Source organism: Hyperolius riggenbachi, chromosome 10 (assembly GCF_040937935.1).
Source record: "Hyperolius riggenbachi isolate aHypRig1 chromosome 10, aHypRig1.pri, whole genome shotgun sequence".
NCBI lineage: Eukaryota > Metazoa > Chordata > Amphibia > Anura > Hyperoliidae > Hyperolius > Hyperolius riggenbachi.
Window position 1 is genome coordinate 163,138,015 of NC_090655.1, and position 20,465 is coordinate 163,158,479.

Genomic DNA, 20,465 nt, shown 5'->3' on the forward strand with positions numbered 1-20,465 from the left:
GCTACCACCCTCCCACCTGGCTACCTAACTGCTCACCCTCCCACCCGGCTACCTAACTGCCCACCCTGCCACCCAGCTACCTAACTGCCTACCCTGCCACTCAGCTACCTGACTGCCTACCCTGCCACCCAGCTACCTAGCTGCCCACCTGGCTACCTATCTGCCTACCCTGCCACCCAGTTACCTAACTGCCCACCTGGCTACCTAACTGCCCACCCTCCCACCTGGATACCTAACTGCCCACCCTGCCACCCAGCTACCTAGCTGCCCACCTGGCTACCTATCTGCCTACCCTGCCACCCAGATACCTAACTGCCCATCCAGCTACCTAACTGCCCACCCGGCTACCTAACTGCTCACCGTCCCACCCAGCTACCTAACTGCTCAGCGTCACACCCGGCTACCTAACTGCTCACCCTCCCACCTGGCTACCTAACTGCTCACCCTTCCACGTGGCTACCACCCTCCCACCTGGCTACCTAACTGCTCACCCTCCCACCCGGCTACCTAACTGCCCACCCTGCCACCCAGCTACCTAACTGCTCACCGTCCCACCCAGCTACCTAACTGCTCACCGTCCCACCCGGCTACCTAACTGCTCACCCTCCCACCTGGCTACCTAACTGCTCACCCTTCCACGCGGCTACCACCCTCCCACCTGGCTACCTAACTGCTCACCGTCCCACCCGGCTACCTAACTGCCCACCCTGCCACCCAGCTACCTGACTGCCTACCCTGCCACCCAGCTACCTAGCTGCCCACCTGGCTACCTATCTGCTCTACCCTGCCACCCAGTTACCTAACTGCCCACCTGGCTACCTAACTGCCCACCCTCCCACCTGGATACCTAACTGAACACCCTCCCACCCGGCTACCTAACTGCCCACCCTGCCACCCAGCTACCTAGCTGCCCACCTGGCTACCTATCTGCCTACCCTGCCACCCAGATACCTAACTGCCCACCCAGCTACCTAACTGCCTACCCTGCCACCCAGCTACCTATCTGCCTACCCTGCCACCCACCTGGCTACCTATCTGCCTACCCTGCCACCCAGCTACCTAACTGCCCACCCAGCTACCTACCTGCCCACCCTGCCACCCAGCTACCTAACTGCCCACCCGGATACCTAACTGCCCACCCTGCCACCCGGCTACCTAACTCGCCACCCAGCTACCTATCTGCCTACCCTGCCACCCACCTGGCTACCTATCTGCCTACCCTGCCACCCAGCTACCTAACTGCCCACCCAGCTACCTATCTGCCTACCCTGCCACCCACCTGGCTACCTATCTGCCTACCCTGCCACCCAGCTACCTAACTGCCCACCCAGCTACCTACCTGCCCACCCTGCCACCCAGCTACCTAACTGCCCACCGGGATACCTAACTGCCCACCCCGCCACCCGGCTACCTAACTCCCCACCCGGCTACCTAACTTCCCACCCGTCTACCTATCTGCCTACCCTCCCACCCAGCTACCTACCCAGTGCAGTGCCTGCACCGCAAATAGTGTGCCAGCCTGCCCAACCACCCTCCCTCCAGGTAATTAATGTTAGCCCACTATAGACCTAACTACATAAACTGTATTTTGTGGGGAAATCTGGCGACAATCTGATTGCATTTTGTGGGGAAATCTGCAAACAATCTGATTGCAATTTGTGGGAAAATCTGCCAACAATCTGGTTGCATTTTTGGGGAAAATCTGCCGCCAATCTGGTTGCATTTTGTTGGGAAATCTGCCGATAATCTGGTTGCATATTGTAGGGAAATCTGCAAACAATCTGGTTGCATATTGTAGGGAAATCTGCCAAAAATCTGGTTGCATTTTGTGGGGAAATCTGGCAAAAATCTGGTTGCATATTGTGTGGAAATCTGCCGATAATCTGGTTTCATTTTGTTGGGAAATCTGCCGATAATCTGGTTGCATTTTGTTGGGAAATCTGCCGACAATCTGGTTGCATATTGTAGGAAAATCTGCTGACAATCTGGTTGCATTTTGTGGGGAAATCTGCCGACAATCTGGTTGCATTTTGTTGGGAAATCTGCCGACAATCTGGTTGCATATTGTGTGGAAATCTGCCGTCAATCTGGTTGCATATTGTGTGGAAATCTGCCGTCAATCTGGTTGCATTTTGTTGGGAAATCTGCCGACAATCTGGTTGCATATTGTAGGGAAATCTGCCGACAATCTGGTTGCATTTTGTGAGGAAATCAGATTTCCCCACAAAATGTTTGGGTGGGAGGTCCGAGGTCCGTGGGGTTGGAAGGTCGTGGAGGGGGGCATCATTTTTTTGCTATGGGGCCCAGTCATTTCTAGCTACGCCCCTGAAGAAGAGGTCCCTTTTATTCAGAACCCTCCCGCAGTAGATGCATCGCTATCTAGATTAGTAAAGCATGTAACTCTTCCCATGGAAAACTCAGCTGAGATCATTATACAATCTTCTTACAAGAACATCTTTAAACACAAAGACTCATCTGGCAGCAGGAACAACTTGAAGGCTTGCAATCGCATTAACCTCAGTTGCCAAAGCCTTGTGAGTATGGACAAGCAATATTGAAGAAGCTATTTTAAAAGACGCAGATAAATCAGATATTCTGACAGCCTTAGAGGATCTAAAGATTTCTACAGATTTTGTAGGAGAGGCATCTATGGACATTCTCAGAACATCATCCAGAATTATGCTCAGCTCAGTAACGGCCAAAAGAGCGTTATGGCTGAAACCCTGGCTAGCCGACTTTAGCTCTAAGCAAAAATTGGATAAAAATCCCATAAGATGACATGGGGTAAAACTTGTCTTGGCATCCATTTACACTCCTAACGATTACCAGGTGCAATTTATAGAAAAGACAAGTTGATCTTGCCGCTCGATTTCACGCCCAATAGTTTTCAGCGCTCGATTATTTGGGCGATTTTCTTATTTTTCATTAGTTTTTCTTATCTTTTCCAATTGTTCCCTATGCAAATTCGAGCGCGGAATCGATTGGGCTGGAGATCGTACATGTCGGAAATTATCAATCGAGAGTGTCAAAAAGGCTGGAAACACCTGTTTTGGGTCATTGTCATGAATCATGAAACGCTGTCCGATCAAATTGACTGCATTTAGCTGGATTTAAGAAAAAGGTAGAGGTTCATCTGTCCAAAGAATGTTTTTCCAGAACTGTGCTGGCGTTTTTAGATGTTCTTTAGCAAAGTCTAGTCTTTCTATTTTTGAGGCTTATGAGTGGCTTGCAGTGCAGCCTTGACTTTCATGCAGTCTTCTGCTTATGGTAGACATGGTAGATATGCCTACCCCCTGGAGAGTGTTCACTTGGTTGACTGTTGTGAAGGGGTTTCTCTTCACCATGCAAATGATTGTACGATCATCCATCACTGTTTTATGTGGCTGTCCAAGTTTTTTTGCGTTGCTGAGTTCACCAGAGCTTGTTTTTTTTCTCAAGATGTACCAAACTGTAGATTTTGCACTCAAAATATTATAATAATTTCTCGGATAGATTTTTCCTGTTTTTGAAGCTTAAAGGACAACTGAAGAGAGATGGATATAGAGCCTGCCATATTTATTTTCTTTTGAGCAATACCAGTTGCCTGGCTGTCCTGCTGATCCTCTGCCTCTATTACTTTTAGTGATAGACCCTGAACAAGCATGCAGCAGATTAGGTGTTTCTGACATTGTCAGATCTGACAAGACTAGCTGCATGCTTATTTCTGGTGTGCGATTCAGAAACTACAGCAGCCAAATAGATCAGCAGGACTGCCAGGCCACTGGAATTGTTTAAAAGAAATACATATGGCAGCCTCCATATCCTTCTCACTTCAGCTGTCCTTTAAATCTACTGGCTACCTACCTATACTGGGGGCAACTATACTGGCTACCTACCTATACTCGCTACCTACCTATACTGGAGACAACTATACTGGTTTCCTACCTATACTGGGGGCAACTATACTGGCTACCTACCTACACTGGGGCAACTAAACTGGCTAGCTACCTATACCGAGGGCAACTAAACTGGCTGCCTACCTATACTGGGGGCAACTATACTGGCTACCTACCTATACTGGGGACACTATAGCTGGTTACCTATACTGGGGGCACCTATACCATGCTACCTATACTAGGGGCAACTACACTGGCTACCTATACTGGAGGCACCCACCTGGCTAGCTTATACATAGACTTATACTTGAGTCGTTTAAAAAATCCACCTTATGAGGGTCAAATATTGGGGTCGACTTATACAGTGGAGGAAATAATTATTTGACCCCTCACTGATTTTGTAAGTTTGTCCAATGACAAAGAAATGAAAAGTCTCAGAACAGTATCATTTCAATGGTAGGTTTATTTTAACAGTGGCAGATAGCACATCAAAAGGAAAATCGAAAAAAGAACCTTAAATAAAAGATAGCAACTGATTTGCATTTCATTGAGTGAAATAAGTTTTTGAACCCTCTAACAATAAAAGACTTAATACTTAGTGGAAAAACTCTTGTTTGCAAGTACAGAGGTCAAACGTTTCTTGTAATTGATGACCAAGTTTGCACACATTTTAGGAGGAATGTTGGTCCACTCCTCTTTGCAGATCATCTCTAAATCCCTAAGGTTTCGAGGCTGTCTCTGTGCAACTCTGAGCTTGAGCTCCCTCCATAGGTTTTCTATTGGATTAAGGTCCGGAGACTGACTAGGCCACTCCATGACCTTAATGTGCTTCTTCTTGAGCCACTCCTTTGTTGCCTTTGCTGTATGTTTTGGGTCATTGTCGTGCTGGAACACCCATCCATGACCCATTTTCAGTTTCCTGGCAGAGGGAAGGAGGTTGTCGTTCAGGATTTCACGATACATGGCTCCGTCCATTTTCCCGTTAATGCGATTAAGTTGTCCTGTGCCCTTAGCAGAAAAACACCCCCAAAGCAAAATGTTTCCACCCCCATGCTTGACGGTGGGGATGGTGTTTTGGGGGTCATAGGCAGCATTTTTCTTCCTCCAAACACAGCGAGTTGAGTTAATGCCAAAGAGCTCTATTTTGGTCTCATCAGACCACAGCACCTTCTCCCAGTCACTCACAGAATCATTCAGGTGTTCATTGGCAAACTTCAGACGGGCCTGCACATGTGCCTTCTTGAGCAGGGGGACCTTGCGAGCCCTGCAGGATTTTAATCCATTGCGGTGTAATGTGTTTCCAATGGTTTTCTTGGTGACTGTGGTCCCTGCTAATTTGAGGTCATTCACTAACTCCTCCCGTGTAGTTCTAGGATGCTTTTTCACCTTTCTCAGAACCATTGACACCCCACGAGGTGAGATCTTGCATGGAGCCCCAGAGCGAGGTCGAGTGATGGTCATTTTGTGCTCCTTCCATTTTCGAACAATCGCACCAACGGTTGTCACCTTCTCTCCCAGCTTCTTGCTAATGGTTTTGTAGCCCATTCCAACCTTGTGCAGGTCTACAATTTTGTCTCTGACATCCTTGGACAGCTCTTTGGTCTTTCCCATGTTGGAGAGTTTGGAGTCTGCTTGATTGATTGATTCTGTGGACAGGTGTCTTTTATACAGGTGACTAGTTAAGACAGGTGTCCTTAATGAGGGTGACTAATTGAGTAGAAGTGTCTAACCACTCTGTGGGAGCCAGAACTCTTAATGGTTGGTAGGGGTTCAAAAACTTATTTCACTCAATGAAATGCAAATCAGTTGCTATCTTTTATTTAAGGTTCTTTTTTCGATTTTCCTTTTGATGTGCTATCTGCCACTGTTAAAATAAACCTACCATTGAAATGATACTGTTCTGAGACTTTTCATTTCTTTGTCATTGGACAAACTTACAAAATCAGTGAGGGGTCAAATAATTATTTCCTCCACTGTACATGGGGTCGACTTGCATTTGAGTATACATGGTATGTATGTAGATGCACGTCAATTGGAAAGGTGTGTGAAGCCCAGCGGAATTCATTTTAAATTGTTATCCCAGGATTAAAAGCAAGCATCGCTGCATAACCCATTGATTTGCTAGTGGCATGACTTTACAAATTCAGGTTTGAACCACTGTATCTCAACTCTGAACTGAAAATATTAGCTACATACACTATGCTCCAAGTTCATCAACAGCAGTGCTGTCCTTAAATGACCATGAATGTGTATATATGTGTATATATATATATATATATATATATATAGATATATATATATATATATATATATATAAATAAATAATTTAGAATGTAGTTATAATAAACTGTATTAATGACTATCATCACACAAATTACCTTTTTACGAACATCATATCCACACTGTGTATTTACTACAGTTTGCTGTAAATATTAAAAGAAAGGAAAATTGATTTGAAGTCAGATATTGAAAATTTCAAAGAAAACAAATGCATTTCACAATGACTCATATACTGGAAAATGTATTCATCATGTTGAAAAAACTGCAAGTAAAAATGAGGTCATAGTTATGGGTGACTTCAACTTTCCAGACATTGAGGCTACCCATTCTGGTAAAAGCAGCAGATTTCTGGCATCACTACAGGACAATTACTTGACTCAAATGGTAACGGAACCAACTAGGGGGAATGCGTTACTGGATCTGATAATTTCTAATAGACCAGATAATGTATCAAATGTGCAGGTTCAAGAACATTTGGGAAATAGTGATCACAACATGATAATGTTTGATCTGGTGACTGACAGGCCGCGGGACCACTAAAACTATGAATTTTAGAAAAGCAAAGTTCAATCAGCACTAAGTTTGGTGAACTGTGATAATGTACTACAAGGGGAGGACACTGAAGGGAAATGGCAAGCTTTTAAACTTACTCTCAATCAATATTGTAGTATGTATATCCCATATAGAAACAAAATATCTAGGAATAAAAAAAAGGCCTTTGTGGATGAATAGAAAGGTTAGAGATAAAATGAAGAGAAAAAAGAATGCCTATAAGGTCCTAAAACAAGAGGGGACCGAGGCTGCATTAAACAATTATAAGGAGTGCAATAAAAATTGTAAAAAATGAATTAGGCTGGCAAACATTGAAGCTGAAAATCAAATCGCTAGGGATATCAAATCTAACCCAAAAAAGTTTTAACAGTACATCAACTCTAAAAAAAGAAAGGTTGACTGTATTGGACTCCTAAAGGATGAAAGGGGGGGGGGGGAAGAGACTCAATGGTGGATGACCAAGGTAAGGCAGAATTATTAAATGCTTTCTTTGCTTCTGTCTTCACAAGGGAAACATCACTGTTGCAAATTACAGAGGCAGAAGAGTCTCAATCTTCCAACTGTAATATTAAATACTTAACGGAGGAAGAAGTGAAGGCAAGACTAAAGGTGCCCATACACTCGTCAGATTGGCAGCAGACAGATAAGAAATGCATCTGATGATCTATCTGATGCGTTTTTAGAACATTTTTTACCAGGATAGAATTCCAATAGATTTCAGTTTGAAATCTGTTGAAATTCGATCTGATGGCATTTTTTTGCCATCAGATTTCCATTAAGGCCAATGCAAACTGATAAGCAATCTCATCAGATCGACCTAAATTTTCCACCCTGCTAGTTCGATGGAAATCCATCGAAATCGATCGAAATCGGCCGTCGATCGGTCGATTGGCCAACCGATTTGCGATCGATCGATCGATCGATCGATCGCGATCGATCGGTCGGCCAGAAAATCGGCTGAGTGTATGGGCTGCTTAAATAAATTAAAAATAGACAAGGCACCTGGCCCGGATGGCATGCATCCTCGGGTCCTAAGGGAATTAAGTTCAGTTATAGATAAACTCCTTTATCTTATCTTTTGTGACTCTCTTTCAACTGGCAGAGTCCCAGTGAATGTGCGTACAGCTCACGTTTTCCCATTATTTAAGAAGGGCAAAAAAAATCAGATCCAGGAAATTATAGACCTGTAAGCTTAACATCAGTTACATGCAAACTATTTGAGGGGTTACTAAGAGATACTATATGTGACTTCATAGTAGAAAACAATCTTATTTCTCAGCATCAACATGGATTTACTAAAGACAGGTCCTGTTTGACTAGCATGCTCAGCTTTTATGAGGTAGTCAACGCTAATGTGGATATTGGGAATGCTGTAGATGTGATATACTTGGACTTCGCAAAGGCCTTCGACACTGTTCCCCACAAAAGTCTGGTGCAAAAGTTGAGGATGCAAAGACTGGGGAAGGTGTGTGCTGGAAAAGAAAAGGGACGGGAAGACACCGGGAGCCCGATCTGGTGTATTATCTCACGAGCGATTTTGTTCTATTGTAAGAAATGATCGTATATACTCGCAAAGCCGGGTTGCGCATGAGGCAACCAGTCTATATCGCATGTGGGGAAGTACCGTCCCCACTCGGCCTTGTGGGGTAGAGTCGATGGTCGCAGCGCCTTCAAAAAGATGCCACCTGTCAAGGTGGCAACCCCTGGTCCCAGGGGAGGTATACAATATGAGAGGGTAGGACGCGCCCTAGAGGTTACTCATAGCATAACTTTAAAATCAATCAACAAGTTTTTACGGTAAACCCTGGATCAATTGCTAGGTAGCTGTCAATATACACTCTAGTGGTAGTTCAATCATAACCTAGTAATTCCAGTACTTCTACCACTAGAGTGTATACTGACAGCTACCTAGCAATTGATCCACGGTTTACCATAAAAACTTGTTGATTGATTTTAAAGTTATGCTATGAGTACCCTCTAGGGCGCCTCCTACCCTCTCATATAAGGACTGGGGAAAAGTCTGTGTGCATGGATGGGGAACTGGCTAATGGACAGAAAACAAAGAGTTGTGGTCAATGGATCATACTCAAAAATGGGTGACTGTTAGCAGTGGGGTCCCACAGGGGTCTGTACTGGGTCCAGTGCTCTTCAATTTACTTATTAATGACCTAGTAGATTCAGTAGTGAGCAATGTTGCTATTTTTGCAGATGATACAAAATTGTGCAGAATCGTCAACTCTTAGGAAGATAGGGACATATTGCAATAGGATCTGGATAGGATGGCTATATGGGCACATAAATGGCAGATGAAATGCAATGTTGAAAAATGAAAAGTTAATGCATTTTGGTCATACCAATGGTCTAGCACCATACAAAATAAATGGGATACAGTTGGGGGCATCAAACTTGGAGAAGGACTTAGGAGTACTCATCAACAACAAGTTAAATAATCGTACTCAATGCCAAGCCGCTGCAGCTAAAGCTAACAAAAGTTTGTGATGCATTAAAAGGGAAATAAAAACTCAAGATGCTAGCATAATAATGCCCCTGTTTAACTCTCTAGTAAGGCCACATCTGGAATATGGAATTCAGTTCTGAGCACCACATTACAGGAAAGATATTGCAGTTTTAGAGCAGGTGCAGAGACGTGCAACAAAAGTGATACGTGGGATGGAAGGTCTCACTTACCAAGAAAGGTTAGATAAACTGGGTTTATTTAGTCTAGAGAAAAGACGCCTTAGAGGGGATCTAATTAACATGTATAAATACTTCGGAGGGCAATATAAAAGCTTGGCGGATGAGCTTTTTTGTCCCTAGGCCTTCTCAAAGGACTAGAGGACATAATACGCGCATGGAGGAAAACCGTTTCAGCCATTTATTTAGGAAAGGGTTCATTACAGTAGGGCTGATTAAGATGTGGAATGCATTGCCACAGGGAGTAGTTATGGCAAACTCTATACCTGCATTTAAAGGGGGCTTAGATGCTTTCCTTGCATTGAAAGACATCCATGGCTACAATTACTAGGTAATGCCTAATGATGTTGATCCAGGGATTTTATCTGATTGCCATCTGGAGTCGGGAAGGAATTCTATTCCCTTTTGGGGCTAATTGGACCATGCCTTGTAAAGGTTTTTCGCCTTCCTCTGGATCAACAGGGATATGTGAGGGAGCAGGCGCAGTACAGCCTGGAGAACGTCCGATGACATCAGGGCGACCGCGTGAGACGCACGTTGGAGTGCACAAGAGCCCGACCTGGAAGCCGGCCTGGCCAGGTCGGTGAGCCACCGGAGAAGACCAGGAGCCTCCGGAGCGGCGTCGAGGGCACATCCTGCCTGCCACGGGCTGGAGGAAGCCCCAGGTAAGTGGATTAGTATTTTTATTTTCCGTGAACCCTCCCTTTAAGGCTGATGTGTAATTGTGTCACTAATAGGGATGCTCAATGAGATGCAAATAATTCTGCATTGATGCCCGTTTATGCAAATTTATGCACTCCCTTTGCTCATGAAATCAATTTGATATATTGTTAAAATTGGGTTTGGTGACTACGAATGAAGTTACACAGTAGTACATATGCACTTCCTTTTAAACAATGCCAGTTGCCTGGCTATCCTGCTGATCTTTTGCTTCTAATCCTTTTAGCCACAGACCCTGAACGAGCATGAAGCAGATCAGGTATTTGACATTATTGTCCAATCTGACAAGAATCACGACATGCTTGTTTCAGGTGCTGTGCAGCCACATAGATCAACAGGACTGCCAGGTATTGTTTAAAAGGAAATACATAGGGCAGTCTCCATATTCTTCTCACTCCAGTTGTTCTTTAACTTACAAAGCTCTTCACAGCCTCACTCCTTTGTATATCTCCTCACTGGTTTCCAGATACCAACCGAACTGCAAATGACCTTTCTTTGGTCTTCTCTATAATCACCTCCTTGCATTTACATATACAAGATTTTGCACGTGCTTCTCCCCTCCTCTGAAATCCCCAGCAACAACACTCCGTCACTCTCCAGCTTTTGATATCTTTAAACATGCCCTCAAACTCACTTTTTCCATCGAACATACTCTCTACCTTAGGCCATTTACCCTTTGACCAATGGCCAAGTTGTACTCCTACCAGATAACCTAAAACACACTGCCTCCAGGTATGAATATTATATACTACCCCATCTTGTTTACCCCTATTCCTTTAGATTGTAAGCTCACAAGGGGAGGGCTCTCTCATCCTTTTGTGTCTTGGAATTTGTTACACATTTTAGTCATGTTCCTTTTGTCTCTGTAATTACCAATTCTATATTCTGTACTAACTCTGTATTTTGTATATTGGTGTATACCATTGTCTGTATTACTTTGTACCCCATGTTTGTTTCTTGCTTTGCACAGCAGCATGGAACAGCTTGGCACTTTATAAATCAATAATAATAATAATAATAATAATAATAACAACAACGAAAGCTAAACTCCTACACCCATTTAAGAAAATCTCCTAAACAGATTAGTGACAAGGATTATGTACAATGTAACAGGACTTCAAAAACAAATCAGTATTTCAAATGGGGTAAAAAGGTGGACTTACAGCAGGATCTGCAATACAACAAGAGAAGGGTACTCCACATTTCTCTCTGCTCAGATTTTCTCCCGTGCAGTTAAAATATTCATTCAAATTCCAGTCATCTGGGCTCTGAGCACCACAACATTGATTCTGTAAAAGACACCAATGCAGAGATTTTACATGCTGTGTGAACAATGGGTCTTCTGCAATTTCGATGCTAAATTAGTGGCATACAGATTTCTCTCTTACCGCTTTCTGTAAGGAATCTATGAGGTTCTGAAGATCTATGTCATCACGATACGCTCTGATATTGTTCTCAAAAAATTCTTTGGCCCGATCTCTCACCCAATCTTGGAAAAGGAAAGCCAATATTGCTACAGCTAGTTCCATGAAGAAGATTAAGACAATGGCTCCACAAAACTGAGAAAAGATGCACAGAAATTGGGTTATGAACTCTCCGCATACAGGCAAATACCATTAAGGCTCAGATTAAACTAACAGCTCATGTTTTTGGAAATATAATGACACTGATGGGATTGGGAAACCCTCATGTATAGGAGAATGCTGCTGCTGTCCTCTGAATTAAAGCTTACTTTACATGGCAACAATATAATGGTAGGACAAACTCTAGGGTAGGGATTCGATTGTGAGCTCCTCGGAGGATGTTCAATGACATGACTATGTACTCTGTAAAGTGCTGCAGAAGATGCCAGAGCTAGATAAATACATAATATGGTAGGACATTAGACTATAACTATGGTAGGATTGGATTGTAAGCACCTCTATGGACAGTCCGTGACACGACGGTGCTCTGTAAAGTCCTGCAAAAGATCATGTCAGTGTTATATAACAGAACAGAGGATAGTAAAGAATAGAGATGGATCCTCCTGTGGACACCCATGCTAAAGAGCCCTGGGATCCCTCCAGGATTGAAGATTTGTTGAACTTCGCTAAAGTAACTTAAAAGTGTTTGGAAGGCTTTTCATCAAATATGCTAAGTTTACCTTATTCAGTGGTTAGTGGAGCATAGGCCTTAAACTATCCATATAGATGTGTTTAAAAGGTCTTAAAGGATACCAGAGGTGAACTGTGAATTATAAATAGATGCTATACGTCCGTGTGGGGAGGTGTACAGATTCTTACCGCACCTCCCGTGTGCCAACTCCCCCCTCCATTTAGCTGGGGCTTCCTTAAAGGGAACCTAAACCGAGAAGGATATGGATTTTTCCTTGTAAAATATACCAGTCGCCTGACTCACCTGCTGATCCTGTGTCTCTAATACTTTTAGCCACAGTCCCTCAATAAGCATGCAGATCAGCTGCTCTGACTGAAGTCAGACTGTATTAGCTGCATGCGTGCTTCAGGTCTTTGATTCAGCCACTATTGCAGCCAAAGAGATCAGCAGGACTGACAAGCAACTAGTGTTGTTTAAAAGGAAACATCCATATCCCTCTCAGTTAAGGTTCCCTTTAAGCCCTCTTTAGGCCACTCATCCCTCGCCTTCTCCGCGGGGGACTCCTGTCACTTGCAATTCAGCCCGAAAGCCTGGCTGAGTCTCGCTTCATTGCGCATGTGGGGACCTGCCAGGCATGCTCCCCTATCGCGGCCTCGTGCCTGGGAACGTGCACCGAAGAGCGACTTGGCCAGTTATTTGGGCTGAATTGCAAGTGACAGGAGCCACCCGGGGAGACAGTGAGGGACGAGTGGCTTTAAGGAAGCCCCAGGTATAGTACCCGAGACGCTTCTCATCTCAGGTGCGCTTTAAGCAGGCGGTGGTGCTATGCTGATTTTTCAAAAATGTAGTGTTGAATTCTATGGGAAATCAATTTGGGGTTATAGGTTGAAAACAGATCCCTCTCTAATCAGAGAAAGATCTGTCTCATGGTCGATCTGCCCATACATCAAGTGATGTATAGGCACCCTTAAAGGACATCTATCAATTAAAGCATTTTTTTTAATGCTGTATGTTAGGGCACACATTACCACAAGTACTAGGAGCAGTTTCTTTCCTTAAAGAGCTTTGCCTCTCTGTTGTAAAATCATCCCAACACCTCCAGAAAAAAAAAAAAAAGAAGTGTTGGGTCTGCAGGACAGATCATGTTCCTGCACAAGGGGGTTGCTATCAACGCCTCAGTATATAGTCTAGTAATCACCCAGCTGAAGAATCTTAAGGGGCCCATACAATGGTCAAATTTAGCCATCGATCAACGGCCGATTTGAACGTTCTGATCGAATTGGCTAGAAACTGATGCAGCAGAAAACTTGAATGATCGGCAGATCGATCGTTTTCCAGCCGATTTCGATTTGCTCGATCGGTTCAGATGGTAAATCTGGGTAGCTCGGCTGCTGGCAGCAGATCGATGGCCCATAGGGTAGCATTGTATTGAATGATGCAACACTGCATTTCGATCAATTTTCAATACATTTAATTCTGAAATCTATTGGAAATCTGTTCCTACTGTGTGACACACATCAGATAGATTCCTGTCAGATTCGACCTGACAGGCATCTGACAGGAATCTATCTGATGGTCGAATCTGCTGCTAATCTAGAAGTGTATGGGTACCTTTATTCAGGTGGTGATAAGGGGTTAAATTAGCAGAAACGTGTGTTTATTGTCTTCACTTATCTGACTGTTCAGGAAGGCATTAGCAGTATATCTTTATCAAAGTCCCCGCCCCCAGCATGGAGAAGCCAGAGTTTGTTACTAGCTGCAGGCTCCAACCAGAAGTGTAATGCTAGGTACACACACCATACAATTTTCTGTTAGATTTTCTGTTAAGATTTACCTGCCAGATAATTTCCAACATGTTGGAAATTATCTATCTACTCATATATATGCCTAGCAATTAGGCATTGTTCTACTCAGCAGGAGATAACCAGAGGAGAATGCACCAGAGATAATGACCAGTCTCTACCAGTACTTTACAGAAAATCTAACAGAAAAATCAGAAAATTGTATGGTGTGTACTAGGCATAAAGGTCCGTACACACGCCGGACTGGAGGCAACGACGGGTCCGTCGTCACCTCCCGCTGGGTGGGCATTCCAGCGACAGTCCGGCGTGTGTACAGTCTATGGGCGGACTGATATGGCTGTTTCTGAGCGGTCCGCAGTCTGCCGACAGACTGTACACACGTCGGACTGTCGCTGGAACGCCCACCCAGCGGGAGGTGACGACGGACCCGTCGTTGCCTCCAGTCCGGCGTGTGTACGGACCTTAACTCTGGTTTCCTTTAAAGAGTAACGGTTGGGCATAAAATCAAACATCAAATCAAAAAGAGTGAATATTTTGCTTGTAAATGTGCTGAAAGGTTATTTTTATCAATTAGGTGAAATAAGTCATTTATGAGTAGTTTTGTGAATACTGTAGAGTCCATTGTGTAGACACATTGATAAATCAACGTGATTTTAAAGGACAACTGAAGGGAGAAGGAAATGGAAGCTTCCATATTTATTTCCTTTTAAACAATGACAGTTGCCCGACAGCTCTGCTAATATGGCTGTAGTAGTGTCTAAATAACACCAGAAACAAGTACAGTGGAGGAAATAATTATTTGACCCCTCACTGATTTTGTAAGTTTGTCCAATGACAAAGAAATGAAAAGTCTCAGAACAGTATCATTTCAATGGTAGGTTTATTTTAACAGTGGCAGATAGCACATCAAAAGGAAAATCGAAAAAAGAACCTTAAATAAAAGATAGCAACTGATTTGCATTTCATTGAGTGAAATAAGTTTTTGAACCCCTACCAACCATTAAGAGTTCTGGCTCCCACAGAGTGGTTAGACACTTCTACTCAATTAGTCACCCTCATTAAGGACACCTGTCTTAACTAGTCACCTGTATAAAAGACACCTGTCCACAGAATCAATCAATCAAGCAGACTCCAAACTCTCCAACATGGGAAAGACCAAAGAGCTGTCCAAGGATGTCAGAGACAAAATTGTAGACCTGCACAAGGTTGGAATGGGCTACAAAACCATTAGCAAGAAGCTGGGAGAGAAGGTGACAACCGTTGGTGCGATTGTTCGAAAATGGAAGGAGCACAAAATGACCATCACTCGACCTCGCTCTGGGGCTCCATGCAAGATCTCACCTCGTGGGGTGTCAATGGTTCTGAGAAAGGTGAAAAAGCATCCTAGAACTACACGGGAGGAGTTAGTGAATGACCTCAAATTAGCAGGGACCACAGTCACCAAGAAAACCATTGGAAACACATTACACCGCAATGGATTAAAATCCTGCAGGGCTCGCAAGGTCCCCCTGCTCAAGAAGGCACATGTGCAGGCCCGTCTGAAGTTTGCCAATGAACACCTGAATGATTCTGTGAGTGACTGGGAGAAGGTGCTGTGGTCTGATGAGACCAAAATAGAGCTCTTTGGCATTAACTCAACTCGCTGTGTTTGGAGGAAGAAAAATGCTGCCTATGACCCCCAAAACACCATCCCCACCGTCAAGCATGGGGGTGGAAACATTTTGCTTTGGGGGTGTTTTTCTGCTAAGGGCACAGGACAACTTAATCGCATTAACGGGAAAATGGACGGAGCCATGTATCGTGAAATCCTGAACGACAACCTCCTTCCCTCTGCCAGGAAACTGAAAATGGGTCATGGATGGGTGTTCCAGCACGACAATGACCCAAAACATACAGCAAAGGCAACAAAGGAGTGGCTCAAGAAGAAGCACATTAAGGTCATGGAGTGGCCTAGTCAGTCTCCGGACCTTAATCCAATAGAAAACCTATGGAGGGAGCTCAAGCTCAGAGTTGCACAGAGACAGCCTCGAAACCTTAGGGATTTAGAGATGATCTGCAAAGAGGAGTGGACCAACATTCCTCCTAAAATGTGTGCAAACTTGGTCATCAATTACAAGAAACGTTTGACCTCTGTACTTGCAAACAAGAGTTTTTCCACTAAGTATTAAGTCTTTTATTGTTAGAGGGTTCAAAAACTTATTTCACTCAATGAAATGCAAATCAGTTGCTATCTTTTATTTAAGGTTATTTTTTCGATTTTCCTTTTGATGTGCTATCTGCCACTGTTAAAATAAACCTACCATTGAAATGATACTGTTCTGAGACTTTTCATTTCTTTGTCATTGGACAAACTTACAAAATCAGTGAGGGGTCAAATAATTATTTCCTCCACTGTATGCAGCTAATCTTGCCAGATCTGACAATAATGTCAGAAACACCTGATCTGCATATGCTTGTTCAGGGTCTATGGCTTAAAGTATTAGAAGCAGATTATCAGCAGGATAGCTTCTAATACTTAAAAGGATTGCACAAATCAAATATTCACTTTTTGCTCAAATTTAAATAAAAACTGAGAAATGCCTTTTATACATTGTTTTATCTTTTGGGAGACACCTATGTCATTTCCCATCAACACATTGATGGCGCAGTACTCCGCAGACAACATGGGCTTGATTGACAGCGGCACATCACGCAGGCACGGTAAGGACGAGTTTGAGGTCATCCTCTGCACCGTGCGGGGATCCCGAGCCGGTGGTTGCGAACGGAGCTGTCAGCGTGGGACAAACAGCTGCAAGGGGCTGGAGAAAGCCCCAGGTAAGCAAATCGGCTTTCTTATTCTTTGTCTGTTGCCTCCTTTAAAGCGGAACTGTAGATATAAAATAAACACATTGTTTCACTTACCTGGGGCTTCCCCAAGGCCCCAGCAGCTGTCCTGCGCCGCTCCTCAACGAGTCTTCGTTCCCCCGCCACCGCTCGGTCCCGTACCTCGACTTGTAAGTCGATGCCAGCGCGGCTCTGGCCAAGCGTATCCTTTCTTCGCGTTCCCCCTCTGCAATAGCGGGGAACGCGAAGAAAGGTTACACGTGGCCAGAGCCGCGCAGGCGCAGTGGCCCGGCGGCGAAACCGAAAGTAGCTGGCGGTGGGCGAACAGAGGCTCGTTGAGGAGCTGCGCGGGACAGGACGGCTGCTGGGGGCTTGGGGAAGCCCCAGGTAAGTGAAACAATGTGTTTATTTTATATCTACAGTTCCGCTTTAAGTCAAAATTTGCCAGGGGTATAATTATGAGCAGCACCGTATGTATCATCTAGTCAATGTATCTTAGTCTAGAGCCAATTTAGGGGGAAGTCAGTTAACTTATCTATATGTTTTTGGGATGTGGAAGGAAACCAGAGTCTCCGGAGGAAACTCACACAGACAACAGAAAATACACAAACTCCATCAGATAGTGCCCTGGGATTCAAACCGGGGGACCCAGCACTGCTAGGCGAGAGCGCTATCCACATACGCCATCCTGCTGCCACCTAATATTTCCTTACCAATATCTACCTAGTGACTTTAAATATCACACATATTGGTCTTGGTCTTCTTTATATTGTTTTTGAGGCCTGCTTAAAGGGAAGGTCCGAGGTAATTAAAAAAACAAAAACAAATCTACTTAACCGGGGCTTGCTCCAGCCCCTGCCAGCCATCCTGTGCCCTCGCCGCAGCTCCGCTCCCATTAGTTCTGCGCCTGCGTAGAAAACTCCAGATGACATCAGCGCGACCGTGAGTGGCAGTCGCGCAGGCACAGTTGATGCTCGTCGGCATCTGCACCGGAGGGAACCCCTGGGCCACCGGCTGGGAGCAGAGCTGTAGCGAGGAAGCAGGGCGCCTGCCAGGGGCTGGAGGAAGCCCCAGGTAAGTAGATTTTTGTTTTTTAATTACCTTGCATCTTTCCTTTAAGGTCTTGTGAAATGCACTAGCAGGTACCTACCCACCCATTGCTAGAGCATAAAATTCCATTCAGATTACTTGAGAGTTTATCAAATATATGAAATATAGGTAAAATTGAAGATGAATGTCAGGGAGTTAAACGTACAAATTTCAGAAGACAGATGTTTTCTCGCAGTGCTCCTACACATCCAGCAAAGCCCAGAGTGAACATAATGACCCCAACCACCAGCACCAGCCATACAGGATCAAATCCATGCAGCCGTGTCACCTTTGTTATGTCTGACAATATGCCCTGCAAAGAAACAAGAGTGGCATGTGAGTTCATCAGATGAAATAACACCCTATAGTGGATTAATTAAGGTTAATAGTAACACTAGAAAACATAAGAAAGCCAGCAAAACTGGACTTCACAACTGAGGGGGGTTTTACCCCTTGAACACCAGAGCAATTTTCACCTTAAATCGCTCCTTCCATTCATTCGCTTAGAACGTTACCACTACTTATCACAATGAAATGAACTATATCTTGTTTTTCCGCCACCAATTAGGCTTTCTTTGGGTGGTACATTATGGCAAGAATTATTTTATTCTAAATGTGTTTTAATGGTAAAATAAGAAAAGTTTTTGCCCATTATAGTTTTTAAATAATGCATGCTACCGTAAATAAAAAACACGTAATTTATTTGCCCATTTGTACTGGTTATTACACCATTTAAATTATGTCCCTATCACAATATTTGGTGCCAATATTTTATTTGTAAATTAACCACTTGCTGACTGCCCACTACCAATTGGCGGCGGCAAAGTGGCACCCCCAGGACCGCGTAACACTGATTGGCGGCGGTACTTGGGGGAGGGGATTGCTGGCGATCGCGCAGCATTAGGCTCCGCCCACCTGTGACGTCAACCCGCCAGCAAATTAGCAGTGCCGGAGGGTTGTAAATTTTTTAATTGCCCAACAGAAACTGTATAATACACTTTGTTAGGGAAACAAAGTGCATTATACAGGCTGCCTCCTCCCTGGTGGTCACAGTGATCGATCGGCAGCTCTGTGAGTATACACACACACACACTTTTAGGCACTCAGACCCCCTGATTGCCCAAAGCACCCTTCAGGCCGCCCCGATCACCCCCCTAATCACCCATCAATCACCCCCTGTCAACGCTATCCTTTAGATCAGGTCCTAAACTGCCCCCTAAGGGCTCCTGATCCCCCTCCACACCCTCAGATCCCCCCCAGACCCCCCTCCCCTGTGTACTGTATACATATATTCCCCCCTGTAATCACCCACTGATCACCTGTCAATCACCCATCAATCACCCCCTGTCACTGCCACCCATCAGATCAGACGCTAACCTGCCCCTTGCGGGCACCTGATCACCCGGCGACACCCTCAAATCACCTGCAGACCTGCCCTCAGATCACCTCCCAAGTGCATCGTTTACATCTGTTCTCCCCTCTAATCACCCACGGATCACCCATCAATCACCCCCGTCACCACCTGTCACTGATACCCATAAGTTCAGACCCTAATCTGCCCCTTGCAGGCACCCAATCACCCGCCCACACCCTCAGATCGCGCACAGACCCCCCCCCCCCCCCCCCCGATCACCTCGCAAGTGCATTGCTTGCATATATTCTCCCTGTAATTACCTACTGATCACCCATCAATCATCCCATTAATCATCCCATCACCACCTGTCACTGCGGGCTCCTGATCACCCCCCACCCTTAGATCCCCCTCTGATCACCCACCCCTGCCATTGTGTACCTCCCTCTAATCTACTGTCTGTAACACTTGATTGTGCTCTGATTGTCTCAATTGCCCTGGGATTGACTTCGATAGTCCCGTGATTGGTTTGCAATTGTACCGTGATTGGTTTCCGATTGTACCGTGATTGGTTTTCGATTGTCCAGTGATTGGTTTTCGATTGTCCCGTGATTGGTGTTCGACTGCGCTGATTGGCTGTGATTGTTGTCTGATTGCCTCTAATCACTCTTATTGGCTGTAATTGTGTTGTAATTGCCCTCTTATTGGCTTTGATTGTCTGTGATTGTTTCTGATTGCCCCCATTGCTGTCTGATTGCCCCATATCCCCCCCCCCTTCCGTCACTATCCTAGTGATCTAAAAACTGTGATTAGTGAAAACTGTCACTTTTTTAGTATCACCAGTGTTAACAGTTAGGCCAGTTAGCTAGGCCCCTGTGTTGTGCTGGGAATACACGGTACGTTTCTGTACCGTGTATAGAGCCGCTGATGGCTCGATTGATAATATCCGACACGTCCGATACCCGCCGGATCAATTCTGCGCTCGATACTGTGGGCAGAACAATAGAATTAAACGAAAAGAAGATAAGAAGTGCCCGCGGGGCCGAGCGGGAATCGATCCGGGCGCCCGTGGGGACGAGCGGGGACGCATCGGAATCTATCATGCGGCTCGATACACGGTACAGAAACGTACCGTGTATTCCCACCATTAGTGACAGTTAGCGCTCAGCCCACAGCACCACAGTC

General features: G+C 44.8%; 1 protein-coding gene across 6 annotated transcripts in view; it reads right to left on the reverse strand.

Moving 5' to 3' along the window:
* Positions 1-20,465, reverse strand: part of TSPAN14 (tetraspanin 14) — a 276,364-nt gene that overhangs the window by 31,008 nt on the left and 224,891 nt on the right. For 4 of the 6 annotated variants that reach the window (XM_068255101.1, XM_068255102.1, XM_068255100.1 and 1 more), the window contains exons 4-7: positions 18,096-18,242; positions 11,510-11,680; positions 11,285-11,410; positions 6,254-6,298 (exon numbers count right to left, since the gene is read on the reverse strand). In XM_068255101.1, coding sequence (XP_068111202.1) covers positions 6,254-6,298; positions 11,285-11,410; positions 11,510-11,680; positions 18,096-18,242 — 489 coding nt within the window. The remainder of the gene's footprint in view (positions 1-6,253; positions 6,299-11,284; positions 11,411-11,509; positions 11,681-18,095; positions 18,243-20,465) is intronic. The other 2 variants (XM_068255103.1, XM_068255099.1) reach the window with 2 other exon arrangements.